This window comes from Prionailurus bengalensis, chromosome D4, assembly GCF_016509475.1.
Source record: "Prionailurus bengalensis isolate Pbe53 chromosome D4, Fcat_Pben_1.1_paternal_pri, whole genome shotgun sequence".
Lineage (NCBI taxonomy): Eukaryota > Metazoa > Chordata > Mammalia > Carnivora > Felidae > Prionailurus > Prionailurus bengalensis.
Window position 1 is genome coordinate 27,043,827 of NC_057359.1, and position 25,949 is coordinate 27,069,775.

The following is a 25,949-nucleotide window of genomic DNA, read 5'->3' on the forward strand; positions in this document are numbered from 1 at the left end:
GCTCGAACTCATGACCCTGAGACCAAGAGTCGCATACTCTTACGAATGAGCCAGCCAGGGGCACCAGAGTCAAAGAACTCCTGGTTTCAGAAATTGACGTCAGTTTTACATTGACAGGCTCTCGACAAATTGGAACATACTGTGATGGGATGTACTGGAAGGTGCACAGGACCTAGAATAGGGGGGGAAAAAAAGAGTCCAAATATTGACTCTGCCACTTCTCTTTTAACTGCTCCCTGACTTAGCGTCTTCACTTTCAGCTGGCACGACAGCACAGTGGCTAAAACTGCCTTTGCCACGGGACTTTTAAGTTTGAAATCCAACTCTGCCATATACTGGCTGTGTAGGATCCTGGCCAAGCTATAGGCAGTCTAAGCCTCAGTTTCCTCATCTGAACAATCGGGATTACAGTACCCACCTCAGAGGGTTGTTGGGAGGACTGAGTGAGAGAATGTCTGTAAAGAGCTTAGCACAGTGCCTGGCACACATGTTCAAAAAATGGTCGCTATCATTATCTGCAGAGTAGGGACGGTACCACCTATAACACAGGACAGTTATGAGGATTAAATGAGAGACAAGGGAAAGCATCTGGCACATTCGGTTGCTCTCTGTATTTTTTCACTTAGGTATATAGGCTTTTAAGTACAAGGAATCCACTTATCACTGAAACATGATGTCACAACCGTAAGGTGCTCTTGAGAGGTAATCTAGTTCAGTCCCCGGATGTTAGGAGAGAAAATGGAAGCCCAGAGTTGACGTGACTTGTCAAAGGTCCCGCTGCTTGTCAGTGGCAGCACGAGCAGTGTCTCAATCCCAGGACAGGGCTCTTTCATCACACCATACAATCAATCTCGACCCTGTCTAGGTCTCCATTTCTGAAGTGGCAGCAGGATTAATCTCTCCACACGACACAAAGATGTAAAGATCAAGTATTTACTTCCGCTCACAGCAACAGCTTTTCCTTCTGAGGTATACAAATTTGTCTCCCATCCCACTTTATTATACTGAGGATCAAAACAAGTGGTATGGTATTTTATTAGCCACTAAATCCTGACCACAAACATTCTGTCAAATAAGGTCAGGTCATCGGGTAGATGTACAAAGCAGAAGTGACTGAAAATGGACGTGGTCCATGTCCAAACACTGTGGTTGAGGACACGAAGAAAACCCCTAGAAATTGAAAGCCTCATGAAATTTCACCGCTTTATCCATAAGCCTTATTCAGCATCACTAAGGGCTTTTAAGCCTCTCACCAAAATGACTTGAGGATACCACATGGAACTTAAGAGACCTTTGATAGGTCTACATTAGTGGTACTTATGCTGTTTTTCGTTATTGATTTTATTCTTTTAAAGTAGGGAACACTTTCTTCCCCCCGCCCCCCCCAAAAAAAAAGAAAGAGAAAAGAATGGCAGCTAACATTTACTGTGTGCTTACCACATGCTTGGCACTGAGTTAAGCATTCCATGAGTCAGTGACCCTCTGAGAGGGTACCAATATCATTTCCAGTTTTAGGTGAGGAAACTGGGACACAGGAAGATTAAGTCACTTGCCCAAGGACACACAGCTAGGAAGTGCAAGAGCTGGGATACGGATTCACATATTCTGGCTCCACAGCCTCTACTCTTATCCACTCCTGGAACCCCAAACAGGACACAGAAAAAAAGTGGGGGTGTTCTGGTGGTGGCAGAGGTTGAGTGGCACAGCCTCCCTTCTCTCTCCAATGCTCAAGGATTCTAGAAAACACAACGGGAGAATCTACCACTCACCACTATCTCCTCATTTTAGGCACAGACCAGAGGAGTGACCTGACTTGTTTGTGTGTAGCTAGGGTTCGAATCCTGGTCTCAGAAGTATTTTGTGGGTATTGCTGCCATTTCATCCCATAAGGTTATGGAGAAAGGCATGAGGTCAGGGACTGTCCACCAATTTGGGGCAGATTCCTATCATTTCTAAAATAATTACAATGCTCAGATTTTTGTTTGAAATTAAAAAATTTTTTTTTCAATGTTTATTCATTATTGAGAGGTAAAGGCTGAGCATGAGCAGGGGAGGGGCAGAGAGAGGAGGAGACACAGAATCCGAAGCAGGCTCCAGGCTCTGAGCTGTCAGCACAGAACCCGATGAGGGGCTCGAACCCGAAAACCGTGACATCATGACCTGAGCCGAAGTCGGATGTCCAACCGACTGAGCCACTCAGGCACCCCTGAAATGTAAATGGCAATTCCTTCCCTGTGCATATATTTCCTTGCCAACCTCTAATGGTATGGATGAGGACGTGAAAATACATCATACCAAATACTTACTCGCTGTGATTTTAGTACCTTTGAGGTCAATGAACTTTTCATATATTTAAAACTCTTAATACCATCTAAGACATAAGCTCTTTGAGGATAGACAGGGATTGATCTCTGAATTCTCAGTAACCCTCACAGGACCTGGCACACAGAAGAAACTACAGAAATAACCGTATCTGATGATCTGCATTTTACCTTTTGTCTTTATTTGTCTAGTTGAAGGACCGGACAGACTAGAAAATGAAACATCCACGAAAGAGTTAAGATAGGTAAAGACAGAAAGGAGGCCTGATTAAGTCACAGAGTCCACAATGAACAATGAAATCAAATAGAAATTGTACAATTAAAAATGAGAAAGAGAACAGACCTGTCCCCGCTTAACAGGCACTTCTCTTGGTGCCTCGTGTTCTGCTGTTTCCGCATCTCCGGCAGCACTGTCAGCATACTCCCAAACCACGGTGTCTTCCTGAACGTCTTTAAGGTTGAAATTTCCTAGTTTGTTCAACGAGAACCCTTCAATCTAGGAAAAATTAGACACACGCTATTATTGTAAGGTAGAAAGGATTCGATATCGACCAGAGCATTATTAATCCTGGAAGAAATGGAAACACACTTATAGCTCACTGAAAATAGAAAAGCGGGGCAGGGGGAGGGGGCGGGCGCCTGGGTGGCTCAGTCGGTTGAGCGTCTGACTTTGGCTCAGGTCACGATCTCACGGTTCGTGAGTTCAAGCCCCTCATCGGGCTGTGTGCTGACAGCTCAGAGCCTGGAGCCTGCATTTTGTGTCTCCCTCGCCCTAGCCCCTCCCCCGCTCACGCTCTGTGCCTCTCTCTCAAAAGTAAACATTAATAAATTTTTTTAAATTAAAAAAAAAAGAAAAAGGTATCGTTTCTGGGATACCTCCAAGACATCTGTTAATTTGAAAATACTTTTTAAACTAAAAACCAAGGTTTTAATTGGCAAAAGAAATGGTGACTTTGTGAAATAATTTTTTAGTGAAGAGTCTGGGAGAAGGTAACATGGCTTAGGCCTAGAGCCATGGGTTCTGGAGTAAAACTGCCCAGGCCCTGACCTCAGCTCCCTCCTGGAGCTGTGAGACTTCCAGTCAGTGCTTGCTTTCTTCCCGTCGCAGGTTTTTGTAAAAATGGGTCGCAGTAGAACTCTCTTTATGGGATAGTTGTGACGTGAAATAATGGACATAAATCACTGACACAGGCCACAGCACGCAGTGAATACTCAATCTAAGAAACTGTTTCTATCGATGTTGTTGGGATGCAAATGGCTAAAGAAAACAGTTTGGGCTTAAAAGTTCCAAGAAATTTGGAACAAAGTTGAACACCTTTCTTTATTGTAAAACGGGACTGATCATAGCCTTTAAACAGGTGCGTGTAGGGGGCACCTAGGTGGTTAAGTGACCGACTCTTGATTTCGGCTCAGGTCATTATCTCGCGGCTTGTGGGTTCGAGCCCCGCATCAGGCTCTGTGCTGACAGATCAGAGTCCGGAGCCTGCTTCTGATTCTGTGTCTCCCTTTCTCTCTGCCTCTCTCCACTCTCCCTCTCTCTCAAGAATAAATATTAAAAACATTTTTTTAAAAGTGCCATTAATTTTGGAAAATTTCAGTCATCATTATCCCCAATTATTTCTTCTGTTCCTTTCTCTTCTCCTTCTGATACTCTCATTATATATATATATATATATATATATATATATATATATATATATATATATATATGTCTCACAACTCCTGGTAATTGTCCTGCAGTTCTTTGATAGTCTGCTCTGGTTTTGTTTTTTGATCTTTGCTTTTCAGTTTGGGAAGCTTCTACTGAATGAAGCGCACTGATTCTTTGCCCATCTGTGTCCAAGCTACTGATGAACCCACTGAAGGCATTCTTTATTTCTGTTACATATTTTATTTGTAGCACTTCCTTTTGATTCTTAGGGCTCCCATCTATCTCTCCACTTCTATTACCCACCTGTTCTTGCACGTCACCCATTTTTTCTGTCCAAGACCTTAGCATTTTAATCTAAGTTGTTTTAATTTACCAGTTGGATAATTCCAATGCTTGCTCTGACTCTTTAAACTATGGTGGTTTTTTTTTTTTTTTTTTTTGCCTTTTTAATACGACTTGTAATTTTCTGGTGGAAAGCTGGATAGGTGTACTGGGTAAAAGGGACAGAGACAGGCCTTTAGTGTGAAGATTTTTTATTTATTTATTTATTTATTTATTTATTTATTTATTTTTGTGGAATGTTTATTCATTTATTTTGAGAGGGAGAGAATCCCAGGTGGGCTCCATGCTCTCAGCACAGAGCCCAGCTTGGGGCTCAATCCCATAACCTAAGCCCAAATCAAGAGTCAGACGCTTAACCAACTGAGCCACCTAGGCACCCCAAGTGTGAGGTTTTATTTTGTTAGGAGTTAGGCTATGTGTTTATTGTAGCTGTAGATGTCAAGAGGCTAAAACTTCATCTGGTGTCCTTGTTTTTGTCTCCCCTGTTGTCTTTGGGTTTCCTAACAGATTTCTTCTGAAATGAGGTGTTTCTCTTATAATCCCATTTTATGCAGGAGCCCTAATGATGTGGTGGTGAGGTCTGGGGGGAGGGGAAGCATTCTATATAGTCCTATGATCAGGTCTCAGTCTTTTAGTGACTGAGACCCTCCCCCTGCCTTCCCCCAGGTAAGAAGACAGGAAAGGTCAGGAAAGGGGCTGGAGTTAGGTACTCTCCTTTCCTCCAGGTCAGTTAAGCCCTGGTTAAAAGTTTTCCTTGAAGGCAAGCTTGTTTAGAAGAACAGAATGCTCTGGGCATACTTTAAAATTGCGACTTTTTCTCTCCCTCGGCCAAAGCACAAGGGGATTTTTCTTGGATCTTCACCCCGAGAAGCTGGTGGGGGTTCCTGGAAGTAAAACCTGTGAAATTGTTGGGGGTCCCCTAAGACTGGGGCTCCCTGTTATTTTTCACGCTCAAGCCTGTCCATACTGAGCCTCCAGAGCCACAGTCTAAGCCTTCCTACCCTGGTATAGGCTCCGTTCCTGGCCTCCTGCTCTGATAAGTTATAATTTGCTCTATTTGCCTGTCTCTCCAATTTTTTGGGCAATGGTTTTCCCTGTGACCTCAATTCTCTGATGGATCTAAGAAGAGCTGTTGATTTTCACTTTGTTTAGGTTTTTTTTTGTTTTTTTTCCCCCTTTTTTCTGAGTATAGAGTGATGACATCCAAGATCGTTAATCCAACAGACTGGCCCGGTTCAGAAGTTAGAGATGAGTTGATTTTATACACAGAGTTAAGGGTTCCACTTCTAATATCTTTCCCTTCTGGGTTCTTCCCCTTTATCTGGTAGCCCTAATTCCTCTTGCCAGAAAGGGGACTGGTTTTTCTCGCAGAGCTGCCTTTAGGGGTAAAGCCACAGAAAAAATGGACACTCGCTCTGTGTTGGCCACCTGCTCCAAGGTCTGACTTCTCTCCAAAGTCGGCTTGCACTTGTTCAGTCTCCAGAGCGTTCGCGTTGTTGGTTTTTTTTTTTTTTTTTGGCATTTTGTTGAGAATTTATAGCTGTTACTTATACACGGATCACTTGCTTAGGAGTTCATGCCTCCATTTCATAAGTAGAACCTGACTTCCTATTGAGAGAGAAAAGGACTACATTTGTTCTCCTACTTTGTTTTAGGAACTTTACATTCATGGTCTCATTTCAGAATTTTTCAGATAAGGACTCCGAGGCTCAGAGAAAATAAATTGCTGGAGGTCACAGGGATATGTATAAATAACAAGAGCTGGAGGAATTGTAGGGCTATCAAACGTTAAACTACTCTTCTTTCCATTACATTCGTTACCTGGCATCCTTCATGTGTAAAGGACCGTTTGCTAAAGGCTAAGCCTATATAACCCAAAACAAGACAGATCCCAAACAATATTTACTAGGAGACTAATAAGATATTATTGTAGTGGACAAAAGATGATGAGCAGACAAGGTTAAACCTATTCATCAGTCATTATTCACTATGATTTCAACTTTTAGTCAAATCAAGGTCTACTAACAATACATGGAAGTTAAGAGGTCAGCGAGGACAGCCCCCAACATGGAAGAGGTCTGCATAGGTTGGGAGAGAATGGCTGAAGAATTTCTGAGGAGACAGATTAGGGCACAGAGGTAGGATATTCTAAACTTCTTCATGGAGAATTTTGTCTTATTCATCTGTGTATTCCCTTCAGGGCCAAATACAATGACAAACCTACATAGTGTTTTAAAGACTGTGAAGGAATGAACAGTTTAAATACTTTCATCCACATCATTTAGAAATCTTCAATGGATTTTCTACAAAAATAATGATGTAAAATTTCTGGCACCAATAAGGGACTGAAATTAACTTCTTTACCTTCACTTGCTTTATATTTCTGTGACTCTAGCAGAAGCTTCTAGCATTGGTAAGACTCTAGTACTGGCAATTGACTAGCTTAAAACATTGAAAACTGCAGATCATTTTGGTTCAAGCAGTAGAGTGTGCCTTATTTGATCCATAGAATTCAATCCATGTTGACCACCACATACCTGTTTCTCTCATTAAATCTTAAATGAACAAATGGTATAATCACAATCAAATTCAGTGTCACCATAGAGAATTTCCAGTATCACTGCCTAGGATGTAATATACTGGCCACAGGAAAGGGTATATTGATACTACTGTAGTCTTAAGTAAATCCTGAGGAGAACCCCCTTACCAGAATAGAAACATCCTTTTTCCTGCATCCTCACAGCAGTGACAGAGGACTACTCAGAGGTGACCAGGACCCAAGGAAAGGCATATCTCACCAAGACAATAGTGAGTATGGGAACCCATACAATGTGCTCTCAAGAGTCTAACTGGTTTGGTTCCATCCTAACGTCCTGTCTCTATTGGACTAACATGAGAGGAAAACTTCAGAGACAGACTCCCCTCTGGGTCTGATGGAAAAGGTTCTTTATCGGCTAAGGGTTGACTGTTCTCTCTTCGCTCCACCAGGAGAGCAGTCTAGCAGACACCCGCTGGGCCTGTGCATCCTTTCAGTTCAGTACAAGCACAAAGAGAGGGCCCTTCAGGCCACTGGGACACAGAGCCGACTGCGATCCCTCTGCCGGGACTATTTACGAGGGGCTCATTCTGCTTTAGTCTTTGTTCCTAGGACCCAGCAGGTCCTTGCTTAATTCTCAATCTGTTAAGTACAAAGAAAAAACTTTTCCCTATAATCATACAATTTTGCTATGTACCCATAGGTAAGAGCTACTGCCATAGAACATACTCTCCTTAAATGATGAGAATCCTGGGTACAGTAGGAAGAAAAGTGGTTAAAATACCAAATGTGCCCAAATAAGCTTTTCACCAAGGGAGACTTTTTATACAGGAAGTGTACATATAAGATGTTCTCAAGATAAACACTTAGGGTTTAAAAGTGAGGTTTCTAAGAGGATGAGAATGGTATCTTGACTTTGAGACGGTTTCTCCTTAAATCCTATTTGAATAAACCAATTCAACCTTAATCTATGCAGGAAAGAGCGGCCACATCACTGAATTCTGAATCATCTTAAACACGAAAATATTACTCAAGCGGTGACAATGCTCTGCATCTTGCAGTACAGCCAGCAATCTCAACTCCTTCCTTTTGTTTCACAGGGAATGGGGAATGCAGAGGGCTGAGAGACTAGAAACAGAAAGTTACAGCAACCAAATGCTTCATGCAGTCTGTCTGGAGGTGATTTGTAAATTCAAGTATCTAGTCATACTCAGAGGAAGTATGTACCAAAGGATAAATTTAATTCAGGTTCACATTCTCTTGTTTAAAACCCTTAGGCTCATGTGTGTTTCACAAATTAAGAGGGTTCTCAGTTTAGAGAACTATTGCTACCCCTAGCACAGTACAGGCCAGCATCTTGTAGTCAAATACATTAATATTTCAGCAGTGAGAGGCATGAATGTTCAGACTAAGAGGAAAAACAAATTCATGTCAGTTCTGGTTAGGTTTTTAGATTTTGAAATTATGCGTAAGCAACTGTGGCCCTGTAATAAAATCACTATCAGATATATAAGCAAAAAAATGTTATACCCATGATCCTAGATAAACAGGCAGAAGGGGTTCTTTCCTCTGTTGCAGAAAGAAAATGGCCATCAGGGCGAACACGTATGGTGGCAAACCTCCTTCTTCAGGGTGATCTATACTGCAAAGCTACAAATGAGAGAAAAAAGAGTAAACGTTCTTTTCTATCAACGTATCATTTACACAATTTTTTCGAACACCTCTAACTTCGGGACACGTGGGTGGCCCAGTCGCTTGAGTGTCTGACTTTGGCTCAGGTTCTGATCCTGTGGTTCGTGAGTTCGAGCCCCACACTGGACTCGCTGCTGTCGGCACAGGGCCTGCTTCAGATCCCGTCCCCTTCTCTCTGCCCCTCTTTCACTTGCACTGTCTCTCAAAAATAAATAAACATTAAAAAAACCCAACCAAACAAACGTGTAACTTCATTCCTGTGTGTTAGATGGTTTTACTTCTCAGAATAGAACACCACAATGACAAAAAATAAAACTTCCTCATACTTTTGAAGCAACCACTTACTGTGGTTGAGTGGCAACTTCAATTTCAAATTTTAATCTCGTTAATTAAACTAATATTTGTTATTTCATTTTTTTAAAAACTTTAGTTTATTTATTTTGAGAGAAAGAGCACGTGCACATGTGTGCACAAGTTGGGGAGCAGCAAAGAGAGAAAACCCCAAGCAGGCTCCACACTGTCAGCGCAGAGCCAGATGTGGGGCTTGAACTCACCAACCAACCCTGAGATCATGACTTGAGCCAAGATCAACAGTCAGACACTCAACCGACTGAAACACCCAGGTGCCCGTGTTATTTCATTTTTTGACACCCACGGCAAATCCACTCACTTGGTGAAAACACTTATTTATGAAATCATGGGGTTCCTGGTTGGCTCATCTCTTGACTTCAGCTCAGGGTCATGATCTCACCGCTGGTGAGTTTGAGCCCCAGGCTCTGTGCTGGCAGAGTGGAGTCTGCTTGGGATTCTCTCTCTGCCCCACCCCCACTCATGCACGCGCGCTCTCTCTCTCTCTCTCTCTCTCTCTCTATCAAAATAAATAAATATTTTTTAAAAAAGCCCACTTATTAATGTAATCAAAATGACAGTTCAATCCCAAATACAAGCCAACTGGCTCTGCTCAGTTTAGTGGTCCCCTCATCTGAAGCTACTGCCTTGAAAATTCACGCATTGGTCAAAAAGATGATTGGGGAGAGAATGTAGGCAAATTCATTAGCACTAACAGGAAAAACAATTTAAGAGCATAGCCTACTTAGGGATGAAGCAGGAAGCAGCTTTCAAAGGATGGCATATTGTAATTATCAACTCACCCAGTTAAGGGTAAAGCAGTCCCCTGTTTATCCCGGACTGGGGCAACAGGGACTACCTACTGTTACTGTCATATCTTAATTAGTAAAGCTTTGGCTTTTCTCTACAAAGCACCTACCCAGAATCTCAATTTTATAATCATGATGGGACCTTATGTTTTAAGGAAATACTAAGTGCTTAATAAATATTGAGATGTCATAGTTAAAACATTATAGAAACGTAAGCACGACGAGAGAGTGGCTTCCATTTTTGGAGTCTCTGGGTACATTATTGGAAATGGTATGAGAAGGTTTATCTCAAACTTTCCTGTGCCTAACAATCACCTTGGGAAACTAGTTAGAATGTAAATTCTTGGACCATATCCTCTGGGATTTGACCTATAAATCTGATTTTTAATAAGCACTATAAATCATTTTGATCTTTTGAGCAATACTGTTATAGTGAAACAGAAATACTAAATTTTCCTTTCCGTAGACATTAAAATTTCTGTTCCAATACTCAGATGCCTATTCCCTTCATGTCTATAAATATGCATCCAAACATTTAAGATTAAATTAACCACGCAAAAATCAAAGCATACTGTTTATCCATACATAGTATGTATTTGCGCATTTAAAGAACTCAAACCTACCTTTGCCCAGTACCTAAACGCAATCACCAAAGGAACCAGCTTTGATTCAAGTTTTCCAAGGGCAGTTAAATGGTTTGTTGTCAGACAAGCATTTTCATTTCCTGCACTCACTTTACAAAGAAGACCACTGGTGGGGTAAAGGGTGGGGATGGGAGAGAAAAAGAGAAGGATAAAAAGTGTTATGCAGGTATCAGGTATCTTTTAAACACTGACAACTAATTTATACTGATAATAAAGATCTTCAAAATGAAAATTAAAAACTTACCAAATCTTTATGGGTTATTTAGGCCATTGCATTAAGAAAAAGATAGGGCAGCTACTCTCTGAGCGAATTTTATTTTTCAGAACTAGAACTTTGTATTTTCATAGACTAAAACTATTTCTGAGGGGAAATGAAAATAAGGAAAATACTGTAAGATGTTTCAAATGAGAGTATGGATTCATCTTTGTAAGAATAAAAGAGTGTTTTCCCAAGAGTTGGAGGAATCTGCCTAATGAAGACTCATTACAGCCTACAAACCATCCATTTAACGTGGTGATGATGCTTCCAGATGGAGGAAGAGACACATGGGGGAAGTCACACTAATTGTTATTCAGCGCTGCTAAAAATGCTGCTGAAAAGGATGGCAATGTAAGGCGGCTCGATCAAGTAATGATTTGATAAAGCTGTTTTATACTGAAACCAAATGGGTCAAGATGCTTCCTCCCTATACTTCCTTTCAAATAATTCTATTCTTCTTAAAATAAAACACCTTTTCCTACTGCATCAAATGCCAAAAGTATAGAGAGAATGCTAATAGTGAGCCTGTGAAATTAACCACATAAGAAGCCTGTTATTCTAGAAACTGGACATGAAGATAATAAAGTACATGTGCTTCTGGCAAGTTTCTATTTAATATATAAACAGCTTAAAGAAACAGAGACCTTTGCTTTTCTCTGCACACCACCACTGGTACCCTAGCATGGAAGTCTGCGTCAACATCAACAAAAGACTCTGAGGAAAGAAGAAAAAAATATTAAGTAGGTTAATTAAATTCTGTTTAAAAGCAGAACTAGATAAAGTACAAGTTGTGACTTAATCTGTTCAGCCTTTTGAAAGATGATTATGAAATAAAGCTGAGATGACTTGAAAAGGAGAACAGTATTATGTACAATAATCAAGTAATCACATTAACTTAAAACCTTCATTTCGCAAAATTCACGTTTGATTAGAAACGACTACATTACTGGATCAGGACAGGTAAGTGTTATGTGGATCAGGTAATTCGAAATGTGGACAGGACACTGGAAAACAAAATTGCTGCAAAAACTACTAAAATATCTGGGCTCAAAATACATCTTGACTGAAGTAAGAAGAAATGTTTAAATGTTTCAGTCAACCAAAACAAGAAGGATGGGAAAGACTAATTGAGATGAGACAGTTTAATGAGGCCTACGGAGAGCATTAAAAACTCAAAGTCCTAAGCTGGACATTACTCCGGATGACTAGTAACCCTAACCGGGAACAAGTGTTTGCTGAGTTATTAATCAGAGTTGGGTCGCATCTGTTTATCGTCTATAAAGTATTAAGTTAAAGAATAAAGCAGATCACACTTTAGTTTTGCCCTCAAGAGTAAATTTTACGTAGTTTGCATCTTTTCAGTCTGGGTTTAGGACTCAATCTTTACAAATTGTGACATTATCAGCAAGCTAAAAACTTTACTTACAAAACAGTTATTTTGCATTGTGGAACAATTAGCAGGACTCCCAACTAGCTAATAATTCATGGGCATTTGCTTTGGTTTTCTGTTTGGATATTACCCAGAGAAATAATTAAAAGACACATGACTTCCTATTTTCAACATCTGACAAATAAGATATATCTAAATTACAGAGAAAATAAAACAATTAAGAGCAAAATATGGGAAGAGTTTGGCCTTACCGCTGTTCTTTAAACATTCTTGAACAAGTAAGAGAACGTCTGGCTGAGACATCTAGGAAACAAATCAATGAATACATCAGGAATCCATATATACTTCTATTTCATTGAGATAATACACAGTCATCTGAAGTTATCCAAAGACCTTTCCAAATTAGAAAGCACACTGCTACCCAAGTAATTAATCATGCTATGTGCACACAACAGAGGCATGAGAGATGAGCACCAGATGAGGGCAAGAGACCAGTTACACAGTTAACTCCTGATTAACTCATTCCTGAGGTAATCGGCCTCACAGCACATCTCAAAGACATGACACTGTTAATATCACCTCTCCTCTAGAAGACTACTTTAGCCCTGCCTCTCTCCAATCCTTGGTCTGCATAGGAACCAAAACCACTTAACGTCATAAATCAGACCTAGTCATGCCTCTCCTTAAAACTCTCAATGGCTTCTTATTGCCCTTAGGTCACAGTGCAACTTTCCCATGGCCCACAGATCCAGCATGTTGGGCTCTAGTCTATCCTACCTTAATGCTGCTTCTTTCTCTTGGTCCCTCCACCTTGGCTATACAATCCCTTCAGCAACTTGAATAGGTCACACTCATACTGATTTAGGGTGTTTGCAAACGCTGCTTCCTCTGCCCCAAACACTTACCCTTTCACTTCTCCACTCTTATTCATCATTTAGAGCCTAGCTTAAATGTTATCACTTCAAAGGGGACCTTCATGACTACTGGATCTACACATCCCTTGTTCTTTTCTGTCACAGAACCTTGTTCCCCTGCATAGCTCTCATTACAATCAATCGTATAGATGTAATTACTTATCTCCTCCACCAGCTATGAGTTCCATGAGGGAGAAATCCTACCTGTTTTGTCCTCTGGAATCTAGTGTAGTTCCTGGCATACAACATGGACTCAGTGAATATTTGCTAAATGAATGATGAGACTAAAATAACCACTATACTGGTAAATTACTCATCAGAATTTAAGGTTAAAGGAAGAGTAGAATCTATTGGTCAGTTGACTATGTAGCTATAGCAGTTAGGGATGGCAAGAAAGGGGTGGTTGTAAAATAGACATATAGGGTGCTTCCCTTTATTTTTATTTATTTGTTTGTTTGTTTATTTATTTATTTATTTATTAAAAAAATTTTTTTTTTCAACGTTTATTTATTTTTGGGAGAGAGACAGAGCATGAACGGGGGAGGGGCAGAGAGAGAGGGACACACAGAACAGGAAACAGGCTCCAGGCTCTGAGCCATCAGCCCAGAGCCTGACGCGGGGCTCGAACTCACGGAGTGCGAGATCGTGACCTGGCTGAAGTCGGCGCTCAACCGACTGCGCCACCCAGGAGCCCCTTATTTTTTTAATTAAATATAATTTATTGTCAAATTGGTTTCCATACAACACTCAGTGCTCATCCCAACAGGTGCCCTCCTCAATGCCCATCACCCACTTTCCCCTCTCCCCCATCCCCCATCAACCCTCAGGTTGTTCTCAGTATTTCAGAGTCTCTTATGGTTTGCCTCCCTCCCTCTCTGTATCTTTTTTTTCCTCCAGGGGGGAGGGGATCCACATATGAGTGAAAACATATGGTATCTGTCTTTCTCTGCCTGACTTATTTCACTTAGCTTAATACCCTCTAGTTCCATCCACATTGCTACAAATGGCCAGATTTCACTCTTTCTCATTACCAAGTAGTATTCCATTGTATATATAAACCACATCTTCTTTATCCATTTGTCAGTTTATGGACATTTAGGCTCTTTCCATAATTTGGCTATTGCTGAAAATGCAGCTATAAACATTGGGGTACAAGTGCCCCTATGCATCAGCACTCCTGTATCTCTTGGGTAAATTCTTAGCAGTGCTATTGCCAGGTCATAAGGTAGATCTATTTTTAATTTTTTGAGGAACCTCCACAGGAACCTTCTTTATTAACTAGCAACCCAGGCAAATGGGCATAAGCCATCTGCAACCTGGCCTGGGGAACCACCAACAGATAAATAGATAATCTACGAAAGTGCCTTCCAGGTTCAAAATTTTGAATCATCAACATCTTTTTAAATTACATTAAACCAGAAATCCAGGCTAGGTGTGGTTCTTTAAAAGCACAATTCTTTAACAAAGTAGATGTATAGAAGAGGAAACTCAGGAGCGAATTGAGCTTTTGGGTCAAAAATGTTTACATGTACACACGGTTTAAAATCTGAAATTCTCTGATGTTAGGAAAGTTGACTTTACCAAGATAATTTAACCTTCTTAAGATAACAGAATCTAAAAAGCCCCATTAAAGTAGGCAGAAGAGCATAAAACTTGAAATTTTAGGGAAAAAAAGCTGCCACCAATACATTTACACTATTTTCAAATATCTAAAACATATCAATACATAGCTCATATTTGAAAAAAAGAATTTCCATACCACTCTGTGAAAATTCCAACATTTCATTTTGTACTTACAATGGCTGGAAATTGAATGTCGATGTTTACATCTGAATTTCTGAAACCCAATCTGCTACAGGATGACCCATATAATCTCAGAGAACAATCTGAAAAAAAAATTAAGTAAGTCATAAATAAAGTGAAATTTCTCAAAAGTCATAACAAAACACTGCTATTTCAGGAATGGAATCACCAATTAAAACTACACATGAAAGAAAGACAGTATTCAAGTCTGGCATAAACAAACTAAAAGGAATCGTTGACTCTCTGCTGTTGTCTTCATTTTTATTTTATGTAACAGGGAAGGCTATACTGTCTGTGGTTTAGCTTAACAGCCACGCTTTTCATGTCAAGTGTAAAACATGTCTAAAAAAATTTCTAAATTATTACTTTTCATTTTGTGCAGAAAATACTATTTGCAATGATTTTTACAATGTGAAAGTCAAAAAAGGCTGCCTAACTTTGTCTCAGATCTATAAACTTGATAGTATATTAAAGAGTTAACGGAAACATTTTACCTTTTATAAAACATGCATAGATGTAATTTACTATAAAGATCATGTTCAGTAAAATAACCATAAAAATGACCTTCAGCATAAGGTTACTTTTCAGTAGGAATACTCATTATGAACAAAAAAGCCCTTAACATAATATACTCTATTTCAGAAAACTTTTGAAAATAATTATATCACTGATACTAACTTAAAATGCTAGGCAATAAGCAATTCACTCTTCAGACGAAGGGGTGTGTGTGTGTGTGTGTGTGTGTGTGTGTGTCCTGCCTATATTTACATACAGCATTTTCCCTGCTAAGTTTTACCGTTTACTACCATTGTGCCAAAAAATTATTCCTTCTCATCAAGGGATTTTTTTTTGTGGGGTTTTTAAGGTTAAATCAAGTGATTTCTTTGAGTTGTAACAGTCTTCTGTGACAAAGTACATTCAGTTTTACAATGGAAATCTATGGCAAAAATTATTGAAATTACATATGCCTTTTCAGGAACTTGTCTACAATGTAAAGGATGAGACACAGAAACGATGAAATGAACAGATATCTGCCCTTTATTTTTATGAAAGTATACAGAAGCATGAATGATGTACTATATGAATGATTTCTCAGTAGAACAAACAATTCTATGGGTGATATGGTGATAAATTCTGAATAGTGATTCCAACTCTCACTGTGGGTCAGAATCACTTGTGGAGCTTTCTATAAAATAGTTTTCTCTGGCTCCACGGGCAAAACTTGGAAAATTAACCAACAGCACACAAGATCTATTACAAAATAGTTTTCAGAGCTCATTATAAATGTTGCAATTCTTTTGAAAAGTGGTTAAACAGAACTTTTCTGGTACATCTAACCTGAAAATTGCTCAAATGTACTTCTTAACTCAAAATATTATGTCAATTTAAAGAGACAGGAAAGTAAACAAATATATGCACAAGGGATTCACAGTGCCCCAATAATATGGGGCATTTAAAGTACCTGTGTACAATGAAATTCATAGTGAAAACAGGTTTAAAAACAATGCACGTAAAAGTCTTTGTTACCTTAGGGAAAAGCCAGGAGAAACAAAAACACACAAAAAACTAAGAGCTTCAGGACACGGCAAATCAAGTTCTGTTAGATGAAAATCGCTACTCGTAGGAAAAATGAATGAGGTACTTTTAGGTAGCTAAATAGAAAAACAAATCTAGAAAATACCTGGTAACTTGTGTTGGAACACATTTTCCATGATACGTTTAATTTCTAGTCTCTGTTCCAAGTTCTCATTGTGTAAGCCAAACTCCTGTACCACTTTGTCAATGGCAATACCAATTGCATTTATCTGGGAGGGTGTAGGCGGGGGTAACGTAGTGAGCAACTCTTCCTCCTGCTTCTCCTTTTAAGATCAATATTGAGATTAAAAATGACTCACAGTTTTTACCTTCTACCATTCACTGAGACAACACCCTGTAGAATACTCTGGAATTATTTTTCTTAGCTCTCCCTCTCACCTTAGCTGTGTTAGTCTTCATCTCATCAAACCTATATGCTTCTTTATGCACATAAAGTGGTAACAGAAGGCAGGAATTAGGAAAAAATGCAGGGAAAGAACATTAAAACAGTAATGACAAATTATCTGCTTTATCATGACTGGCATAAGGGCATATACCTATGTCCTATTAATGACTTCATTCATCCTGATACTGTTCTTAAAGAAATTCACAAGACTGTCCCGCAAAACATACCTGACCAATGTAAAGTATTTTGGCTAAAATAAATCCAATAATATAGTCATGTTATTAATATCACAGTCTTAAAGGGAGGAAAGTCAAAAGATGACAAGTAAAAACAACTGAAAAGTAAAACATATTTGTTTGGGTTGCATTAAAGTTACCTTAATGTTTTTCTTGTGCCTCTTCTCTTTGATATGCTTATGGGCAAATGCAATGGATTCAATTAAAACATCACAAAGTTTGCAGGTGTACTTAGCTGTAGGGTAGTTTCTTGGTCGCTGTAATTCGAAGAGATTTATAGAGACATATATATGTATCTTCCAAAATACAGGCAAACAAAAATTAGCCAGAAATGATTTCCCCATCACTTTCAAAGCTGTTAATATATTATTGTCACTCTTTACTATCTCAATAGTCATTTTTTTTGAAGTAACTATTAAATCAAACTATCACTTTTATTTTTTAACCTGTAGTCCTTAAATACTAATAACTACAGTAGGATACCTGACTCCTCAAAGCACATATTCCCAATTACTAACACAGTTTAAACCAAGACAACGATTTTAAGTAACAAATAAAAGACATTACCCTTTTGAGCCTGTCAATGAAGTCTCTCTTTAATCGCTCCTCTGCCTGCTGTAAGCCCAGGAGCTCTTTCATTGAAAGCACAGACTCATCAATCACCGGGCCTTCCAAGTCTCCGTCCTGCTCATTTTCCTCATTTCTAGACCTCCGTGGCTTCCGAGGTCTGGATCTCTGCTTCTTGTTTTCTTAAGTTAGGGGGAAAATATTATTGGCAATATTGAATAATACTGCTCTGATGAAAAAGCAGACCGTACATATTTATGACGTAAATCATGTGATTATCAGAATGACATCTGAACACAGCAAAAGGAAAGCTCTTCCATGGATAAAATGCGTGAATATTCATTAACCACCTCATCTGGACACATCAGTCCTCAGAAATCCTCTTTTTGGAACACTGAAAAAGAATCCATTTCAACCAATGTGATTTTCTCATTTCTTCCTGGTGTGCTCCCATACTCAAGCAATAGTAAAAATTATCCTCTGAAGGCAAGCATACTTGGAATTCTAATATACCTAGTATGTCATAATTACAATGTTAATGTATCATATTCTAGTGTGCCTGTAAGTATACTTGCCATTCCAATGAAAACTATCCATATGTGCTTTCATTTTTTGTAAGTGAACAAGCTCAACAGAGCAAAGGACAACAGGGTTATCTCCAAAGAAGTCAGAAAGCAACTACATTCTTATCTGGAGTGAAAATCCATCATCTAGTTGTAAATTTACCTTTCATGTGATTGGGCCCTCCTCCCATATTCATACAAGAAGTCCAGGCCAAAATTTTATTTACTGAGGACTAGTTCCCATCTTATCTTTACTTTCATTTTAGCTTCTTTAAACAGCCTGCACACTAAGCACATTTCAAAGAAAAACGACCAGTAGTTGGAAAAAAAGTTTTCTGTATGTACAGACTAATTCATTTAAACTCTGCTGTTAGTTCTACAAGCTTTGTAACTAATAAAACTTTTTTCCTTTTTTTAAACTTACAACTTTTCTATCTGGGAAACTGAAGATGACTGTGGGATTGATCTATAAACAATAGTTTTCAAGAGCTTTGATAACTTCTATCAAGCTCTGAAAATGAAGCTACCAGTAATACCTATGATCAAAATAAAACTCATTTCCCCAATTAAAATGGTGACAAATGGTTTGAATAATGTTTAAGTGGCTTACCAAAAATTAGTCTTTCAAAATAGAAATGTACTGAAAAGCCCTGCATGAACCAATTCCTAGGTCAAGTTTACAGTGGAACTCATTTCTTCTATGGCACTTACAATGAATCAGTTGACTGAAAAAAATTCTGAGTCAGAAAAGGGAGGTACAGGATCTCTAATTTGAAAAAAGCTACTGTGAACAGCTCTAAAGAAAAAGTAGCAAGCATTGTGCTTAAAGTACCAGGTGAATATATAGTGAAATTCTGTGAATAGCTTTGATAGTATGTGGCAATTAAAAGAAATTAAAGTATTAGGACAAATAGTTTCTTTAAAAAGGCAATCAAAATGGACCAAATAAAATACTAAAAGGTAAGTATCATTTGCAGACAAAAATCAGTCTACTTTAATACTTAACACTCCTCTACTCCCAATTAATTTATCATAATCTTAAGGACAGTGCTCTTGGTCTGCATGAACTTTTTTTTTTTTTTTTAAAGTTTTATTTTTCAGAAAGAGAGAGCAGGGGAGGGGCAGAGAGAGAGGGAGATGGAGAATCCCGAACAGGCTCCACACCATCAGTGCAGAGCCTGAGGCAGGGCTCAAACCCACCAACCGTGAGATCATGACCTGAGCCAAAACCAGGAGTTGGACACTTAGGACGCTTAACTGACTGAGCTACCCAGGTACCCCAGTCTGCATAAACTTCTGAGACAAGAACTTCTTTTAACTTAGCTGTGTGTCTATTCACATGTAATTTGCCTATCATTACAAGGTCTACACTAAATAATTACATCTGTGATTTCAGTGTTCATAATAAGTTTCTTACTTTGACGCTCATTAGAGATTTACACTAATATGTGCAATACCCATTAGAAAAGTCCACATTAGCTTACAAAACTGTAATTGCTATGGAACCCAATTTCTTTAACTCCTCCCTTCTTGATCACAAAGGCTTCTCACCTATTTGCTGTCATTTTCCAGAGTGACTTCGATTTCCCTCCAAAGAGTACAATTAATTCCTTATTGCTTTTTTAAACATTTTATTTTCAAGTAATGTCTACACCCAACGTGAGACTCAAACTCACAACCCTGAGACCAAGAGTCCCACGCTCCACAGACTGAGCCAGCCAGGCACCCCATTCCTTGTTTTTATACAGAGAAGTGGATGGCTGCAGAAATTCAGATGATGATGACAGCAGCTGTCATTACTGAGTATTTTTTGATGCAACAGATGCAATGCAAGCACTTTATGTGCACTGCCTCGTTTAATCCCTACAGTGATCCTGTCATAGATGCTAACGTTATCCCCATTGTACAGATGGGGAAAATGCTGGCCCAAGAAAATAACTTGGTTCAGGGACACATGACTAAATCAAAGTTAACAGGATTTGAAGTAAAGATTGAAGCATGGATGGAATTCTGAAATCCAGCCTTTTATCTAACAATGTAAGAACTGGAAAGAACTTACTAAAATCCATATCCATTCACATTTAGAACAGACTGTAACTGACAAGACAGTATCACCTTCTGAACTGAGTTTCACAGGACTGCATGGTAAAAATAGCAAGTAAAATCTCATTGACGGGAATCTTGGAAGGATAAAGCTGGGTACTGCTAAAGAGTTCCCATAATTCGAGGAAGGCAACCTAGCTCATCTCATGGGTCTTGTAACATGAATTCTCTATATACACTATTCCAAGTCTCCCACATTTTATTTGCATATGGCCCATTATTCCATTCACAAAGGACATGTGTATTTGAGTGGATATTTTCCAGCTAAGATCACTAATGGCATTGTCCCAAATACATTACATTGGCAATCTAGGATATGTGAGGGATGAAGTACAGGGCGGTAACGTAGAACTGAAAGATAGAAAATAAGTATTAAAAAACAAAGCAACTCTAAGATAATTTTCATTGTATCTTCTCACATCATTTAATGAGACCCTTGCTTATTAAGACATAATTCTGATTCAAGAAAATTTCAGTCCCTTTAACGAGATCCTTTTTAGGATCCTGAGTGCAGTGCAAAGTTATACTTCAAATTGAATTTCTCTCTACAGTAAGCAATTTTATACCACAGCTTAAAATTATTTCCTTTCTGAAGATTTTCAAGGGCTAGAAGCTGAGCAGTCCTTCATTTAGCAAATGTGAAAGAACATACCTCTTTTTCATATGGAGAGAATATGGGGGTTTGGGGATTGCCTTCAATTAAAAGGATAGTAAAAGTATGTACTTCCTGTTCAAAACCACTTAAAAGCAACTTTTTTGGTTGCTTTTCAGACTAAACAAGAATACATATATGAGGCTTTCAGTCTGTTAACAGTCCCTATTAGTATTTGTCTGGTTGCAAACTTTCGTTCTATAAATCTTTTTGTTTCTATAATGCTACTCAAGATCAACTTTTTTTTTTTTTTAAACTACTGGTAACTAAGTTAAAATGTCCATGTCCTACCTGGACACAGTAATACAAAAATACTTAAATGTACACAGACTTTTAAAAAGAAAAACACAAATCAAAAGTCAAGAAATTATCAATACATGTTCCGTTTCCCTCTGTCAAATTCAAGGTCCAGTGAGGCCCTTAATGGCCAAAGCAGCACAGTACTCAATTTCAGGTTCACTTCCTCATCTACCACCCAGCATAATCAGTCTGGATAAATTTAACCTTGCCAAGCCACAGCTGCCTGCTTTGCAAAATTGTGATTCTACCTTGATATATCACGACAGAGCACTGCATCAGACACTTCCTTCAAGTTCTTTCTAGCATCCTTTCTAGCTTCAAGATTTATGAGGCCAAGATTTTCTCTCCTGACTGATTCCTTTGTAACACCTCATTCTGTTTGTACTCTTTGATACAAGGAATTTTCTCTTGCTTTTCCTACCTTAAGAAATATAAAACAGCACCTTTTCTCTCATTTAATACTATCAAAAGACCCTCTAAAAATAAGTGACATTTTCTCTGTTAAGTATTCTACATGTCCAGGTCACAAAATCAAACTCCTTACCAGTAAAATACAGAAATGTAAGCTGGCCACTGTGAGATAACATGAAAGAAAAAGGCCTCTGGACACCTAGGAGAGTGCCAATATTGCCTAGATGCATTTAAATTTAAAACAAACAAACAAACAAACAAACAAACAAACAACTTTAAAGTGCTGGCCAGTTTGCCACCCATTCTATATGGTCACTAAAAAAAGGCTCCCAGCCAATAAATTTAAAAGCCCATTTTTCCAAGCATAATTTGCATTTTCAGACTAAATACTGTTTTACTCTTTCCTTCATATTTATGAGTTTATTTCATTTCAGTAATTATTGTCCATTAGATAATTTTCTTGTTTATAGAAATTATGGCTACATGGACAAAATCTACTATCCACCTTTGAGAAAAATGTATAAATAATCACTTTGGGGCAATTATTATCAAGCACACCTGGCCCTTAGAAATGGGTTTTGGTTCTACGGAAACTAAAAGGCAAAACTTATCTGTATTTCTGACTTTCGAAACTTAAAGTGTCCCAGTCTGTTTGCCGTGCAGCTCACTGTTGAGCAAAGAAAAAAAAAAAAAATCCTGGACTATCCTCCTCTGGAGATCGATGCTCCCTCCAAAAGACATATAATCCTCTGAGACAGGAAATCTATGTGGTCTATATTGTGTATTTACATCGAGTAAGATTTTTTTTTTTTTTAGCTTTATATTCTGTCATTTGTATTATGGACACATTCACTATTCAAATACAAAATTACAATACATAATTTAGAAAATACATATACACCACTCAGAAAATATGAAACAGTCCCCAGGGGGATATCATCACCCTCTTCTGTAGAAAGCACCAATGGGAAATATGTTTACCGAAGGAAAACGAGCCTCACGGCACAGTAAACTTTTAAAGAGACCAATACATGCAACGTGTTGAAGCTGCCCAAATGCCACGATTACAGTTCTTTCTTAAGAGTATTCGCATTAAATAAGCAGAGACTATGAAAAATTGGAACTGCATTGCTGAAAATAATAAACCTCATTTGGATGACAAAGAAAAGATACTGCGACTTTGGGCTTGTCACTTGACAAGTTGGAACACATTACCAGGGCTTCCTGCTTCCATTTCTGACATGGTTTCTAGGCTTGTCAAGTCTTTATGAAACAGTCGTCTTACAGTTCTGCAGCCTCGTCCATCCTGCCACCTATATCCATCTTCGCTTTCTTGAAAGGAGTCTTTTCTTGGTCGGTTTAGAACAGGAATTCTAGGTCCCGGTTTGAATTCCCTCCAGCTGTCTGAATTACCAGCAAGTTCATCAGAGAGCCATCTCTTACTCTGATCTTTGTGGTTGTCATTCATCCAAGCGGGCTGACTGTAAATTGGGTTTTTAAATGCATAGGGATTGCTGGAAACAGCATATGGTCCTTTTCTGGGGGTATTCCCATAGTTCCCTGGTGTTAATTTTTTTTTTGGAAGGCCTTTTTCCATTTTACTGCTATGGCCTTTAACATAGTCATCCATTATTAAATAATCTTGCTGGGGGTGAGCCCTTCTGAAATCCTCATCATCTATAGTTCCTCGGTCTTTAGCGCGTTTCACAAAATAAGGTTTTGCGGCATCTCCCATGGTCTTTGACTTCAGTTTTCTTACTCTGCACCTGGAAGAAGGCATTTTGGGAAATTATCAAACCATAACAAGATATCATACCAAGCATGTGAAATACCACACGTTTATTGCACAGGTGCTCAAAAGTCTGTAAGAAACTCTTCCTTTCCTAATTTCCATCACATCCTAATAATCAGCACATTACACCCAAAGTTGGGAGGCTTGCTTGAGTCCTATAATAGTCTCCATGAAAATTAGTACTTACTATTTAACGTGACGATTACATCTGTGACTAAGGGAAGCTCCCTACAGTCTTGAGAACTGCAGTATAAAAAAATGTTACTCACACCAAGTTGGTTGGCTTTACCTATAAAACAAAAGCGCTCCTCCACAAAACAAAACAAAACCCTCATCCCAAGCCTACGCTGTTAGAAAGCTCCGGAAACAGTCTTAAAAAAAAAAGTTGGCAATTACTTTTAAGTGTTATACAAAGTAACCAAAACTTTGTGTGAACGTAGCTCATCTCCTCTCAGCTTCACTTTTCTGTCCCTTCTCCGACCTCCAGGGAAGGGCTTCGGCTCCCCCTCACTACCACTATCCAGAACCACAGGCTTCGGTCGCCTGGGCTAAAGAGGGGCTCGCTCCCCACCAAGAGTCCCCTCTACTGAAAGGGACTGGGTTTCCCACCAAGAGACAAGTCCAGTTCACCTCCCCAGTCCTCATTCTCTAACCCCAAACAAGTTTGGTTTTGTCAAGAACAGCATTTCTCCCTCTTCAACCCCCCGTCTGATCGCCCCACCCCCGATCTGCCTCAGTTTCCACCCTTCGAAGCCGGAGGCAGAGAAAGAGGAGGCGTCCCCGCACTCCTGGCCACGAAGCCACCTCGGGGACCAGGAAGCAGGAAGTGACCTGCCTCCTCGATGGGGTTCCGGGGTCCCCCCGGCCGGCCAGGGGGCCGGGGTCGAGTGCCTCCACCCAAGTCCCTTCTTCCCCGGCGCCGGCAGGGTCTGACACAAAGTGAAGATGCGGACTCGAACCCGGGAGCTCAGTCCCCGCCGGCCTGGGGGCTCCCCGGTCCTCGCAACTGGGACGAGGAGGCCGGCGGGGGAAGCAGCCAACGTTTCTCCCGGGCCGGGCCCGCCCTCTGCTCCGGAGACGAGGGAACCCACCGGAGACCCACCCCGGAGGCGAGTCTGGGAGGGACGCGGGGAGAAGGCGCCCCGGAGCACTCACCACCTCCGCCGCGGTCCCCCGCCTCTTCCTGTCCCGGCCGGGCTCCCTCTCCGTGTTTTCCTTCGGCCCCACTTCCGGCGCTCAGCGCTGTCTCATTGTGCGCGATTCGAAGCCGGCGGTGCCCCCGCCCGAGCGCTCCGCCGCGCACGCCGGAAACGCGCGCTGCGCCCGCAGGGCCGCCCGCCGCCCCGCCCCGCCTCCGCCCCGCCCCGCCTCCGCCCCGCCCCCGGCCCGCCCCGCCCGCTTCCGCCGCCGCCGCGGTCGCGCGCACCCTCCGGGGCTCCGGCGTCGAGTCTGGCCGGGGTGCCCCGCTCCGCCCCTCCTCTCCTCTCCCGGGGCCGGCTTCCTAGGCCTCGCTAGCACCCGGGAGGCGCGGGCGAGCAAGCCTCTTGTGCTCCGCGGGAGGCGCGGAGCCCGGGCGGCTCGTGCGCCGGCGGCGCGGCTTTGCCCCTGGATGCTCTTGGTTGCGGGCGAGTGCAGGGCAAGTGCAGCCTGAATGTGAGGCCTTGTAGCGCTCTTGCTGTTTTTCTGACGATTACGCTTCAGCGAGGTCTTAGAAATGCCCGCATCTAAGCCGTTCACGCAGATCTCAGTGTGGTCAAGGGAAATGCTTCGCTTTTTTCTTAGAGTGGCTACGGATTTGTTTTACTGAACAACACAAAACCGTGTTTTCGAGAGTCTGTGTAATCGCAAAGGATGATCCGGGAGAACCATGCTCGAAATTTTGAAAGAAGAATGCACACCTGGCATTAGCAAACAACTCGGGGTTCCTTTTCTTTTCTTCTTTTGACCGTGTTACCTTCCTTGCTGTCTTGTTCTAAATGCTTTGAAAGCCTCGAACAGCTAATAAAATCAGGGAGTGTTGAGAAAAGTTGACAGTTTTGGTCTCTCTGCTTTTTAGGAGCATTTAAATTTAAATCCATGAGATGCTGCGGAGCAAAGGTCTTAGAATAATAATGGACACAAAAGCCCTGGGTATTGTCAGGCACTGTTCTGAGGGCTTTACAAATATTAACTCTAATCTTCACAACAAGTCCTCCAGGAAAATACCATTATGCCCGTTTTAAAGATGGGGAAATACTATTTATGGTAAAGTAAAGGGCGCTGCTGGAAACCACTTAATGAGGCAGAGTCCTTTATTAACTACTGTCTATGCTAAAGGTGATTTAAAACGTGTTGGTGCTACTTTTGTATAATGCCTTATCTAGATGCTTTGGGGTCTAAACAGACGTGAGAATCTAGCCAATAATCTGTCCGACAGGCAGACAATGGCCTTTAATAGGGTCTAAAGGGAGTGTAGTGATACATGAATACATTTATTGTGGGACAGTAGCGTCACCACACCCAGTTGAGTAATTTTTATACAAAAGACCTGGTTGAGGAAAATTCGGCCTCAAGTGTCTCGAGTTCTACAGGATCACTGGAGGATACATCCTTTAAGAATTTAAAATATTTTTTATTTGCATTCTCTTCGATGTGT

General features: G+C 40.3%; 1 protein-coding gene across 8 annotated transcripts in view; it reads right to left on the reverse strand.

Annotated features, from left to right (window-relative positions):
• Positions 1–24,621, reverse strand: part of TUT7 (terminal uridylyl transferase 7) — a 61,530-nt gene extending 36,909 nt beyond the window's left edge. For 3 of the 8 annotated variants that reach the window (XM_043566584.1, XM_043566579.1, XM_043566587.1), the window contains exons 1-11: positions 24,470–24,621; positions 22,738–23,288; positions 17,494–17,675; positions 17,067–17,183; positions 16,391–16,568; positions 14,704–14,792; positions 12,244–12,295; positions 11,247–11,316; positions 10,323–10,449; positions 8,381–8,500; positions 2,665–2,817 (exon numbers count right to left, since the gene is read on the reverse strand). In XM_043566584.1, the coding sequence (XP_043422519.1) occupies positions 2,665–2,817; positions 8,381–8,500; positions 10,323–10,449; positions 11,247–11,316; positions 12,244–12,295; positions 14,704–14,792; positions 16,391–16,568; positions 17,067–17,183; positions 17,494–17,675; positions 22,738–23,257 (1,608 nt within the window). In that variant the 5' untranslated portion in view covers positions 23,258–23,288; positions 24,470–24,621. Of the gene's footprint in view, positions 1–2,664; positions 2,818–8,380; positions 8,501–10,322; positions 10,450–11,246; positions 11,317–12,243; positions 12,296–14,703; positions 14,793–16,390; positions 16,569–17,066; positions 17,184–17,493; positions 17,676–22,737; positions 23,289–23,501 lie in introns of all 8 variants that reach the window. The other 5 variants (XM_043566585.1, XM_043566581.1, XM_043566582.1 and 2 more) reach the window with 4 other exon arrangements.
• Between the last annotated feature and the right edge of the window lie 1,328 nt (positions 24,622–25,949).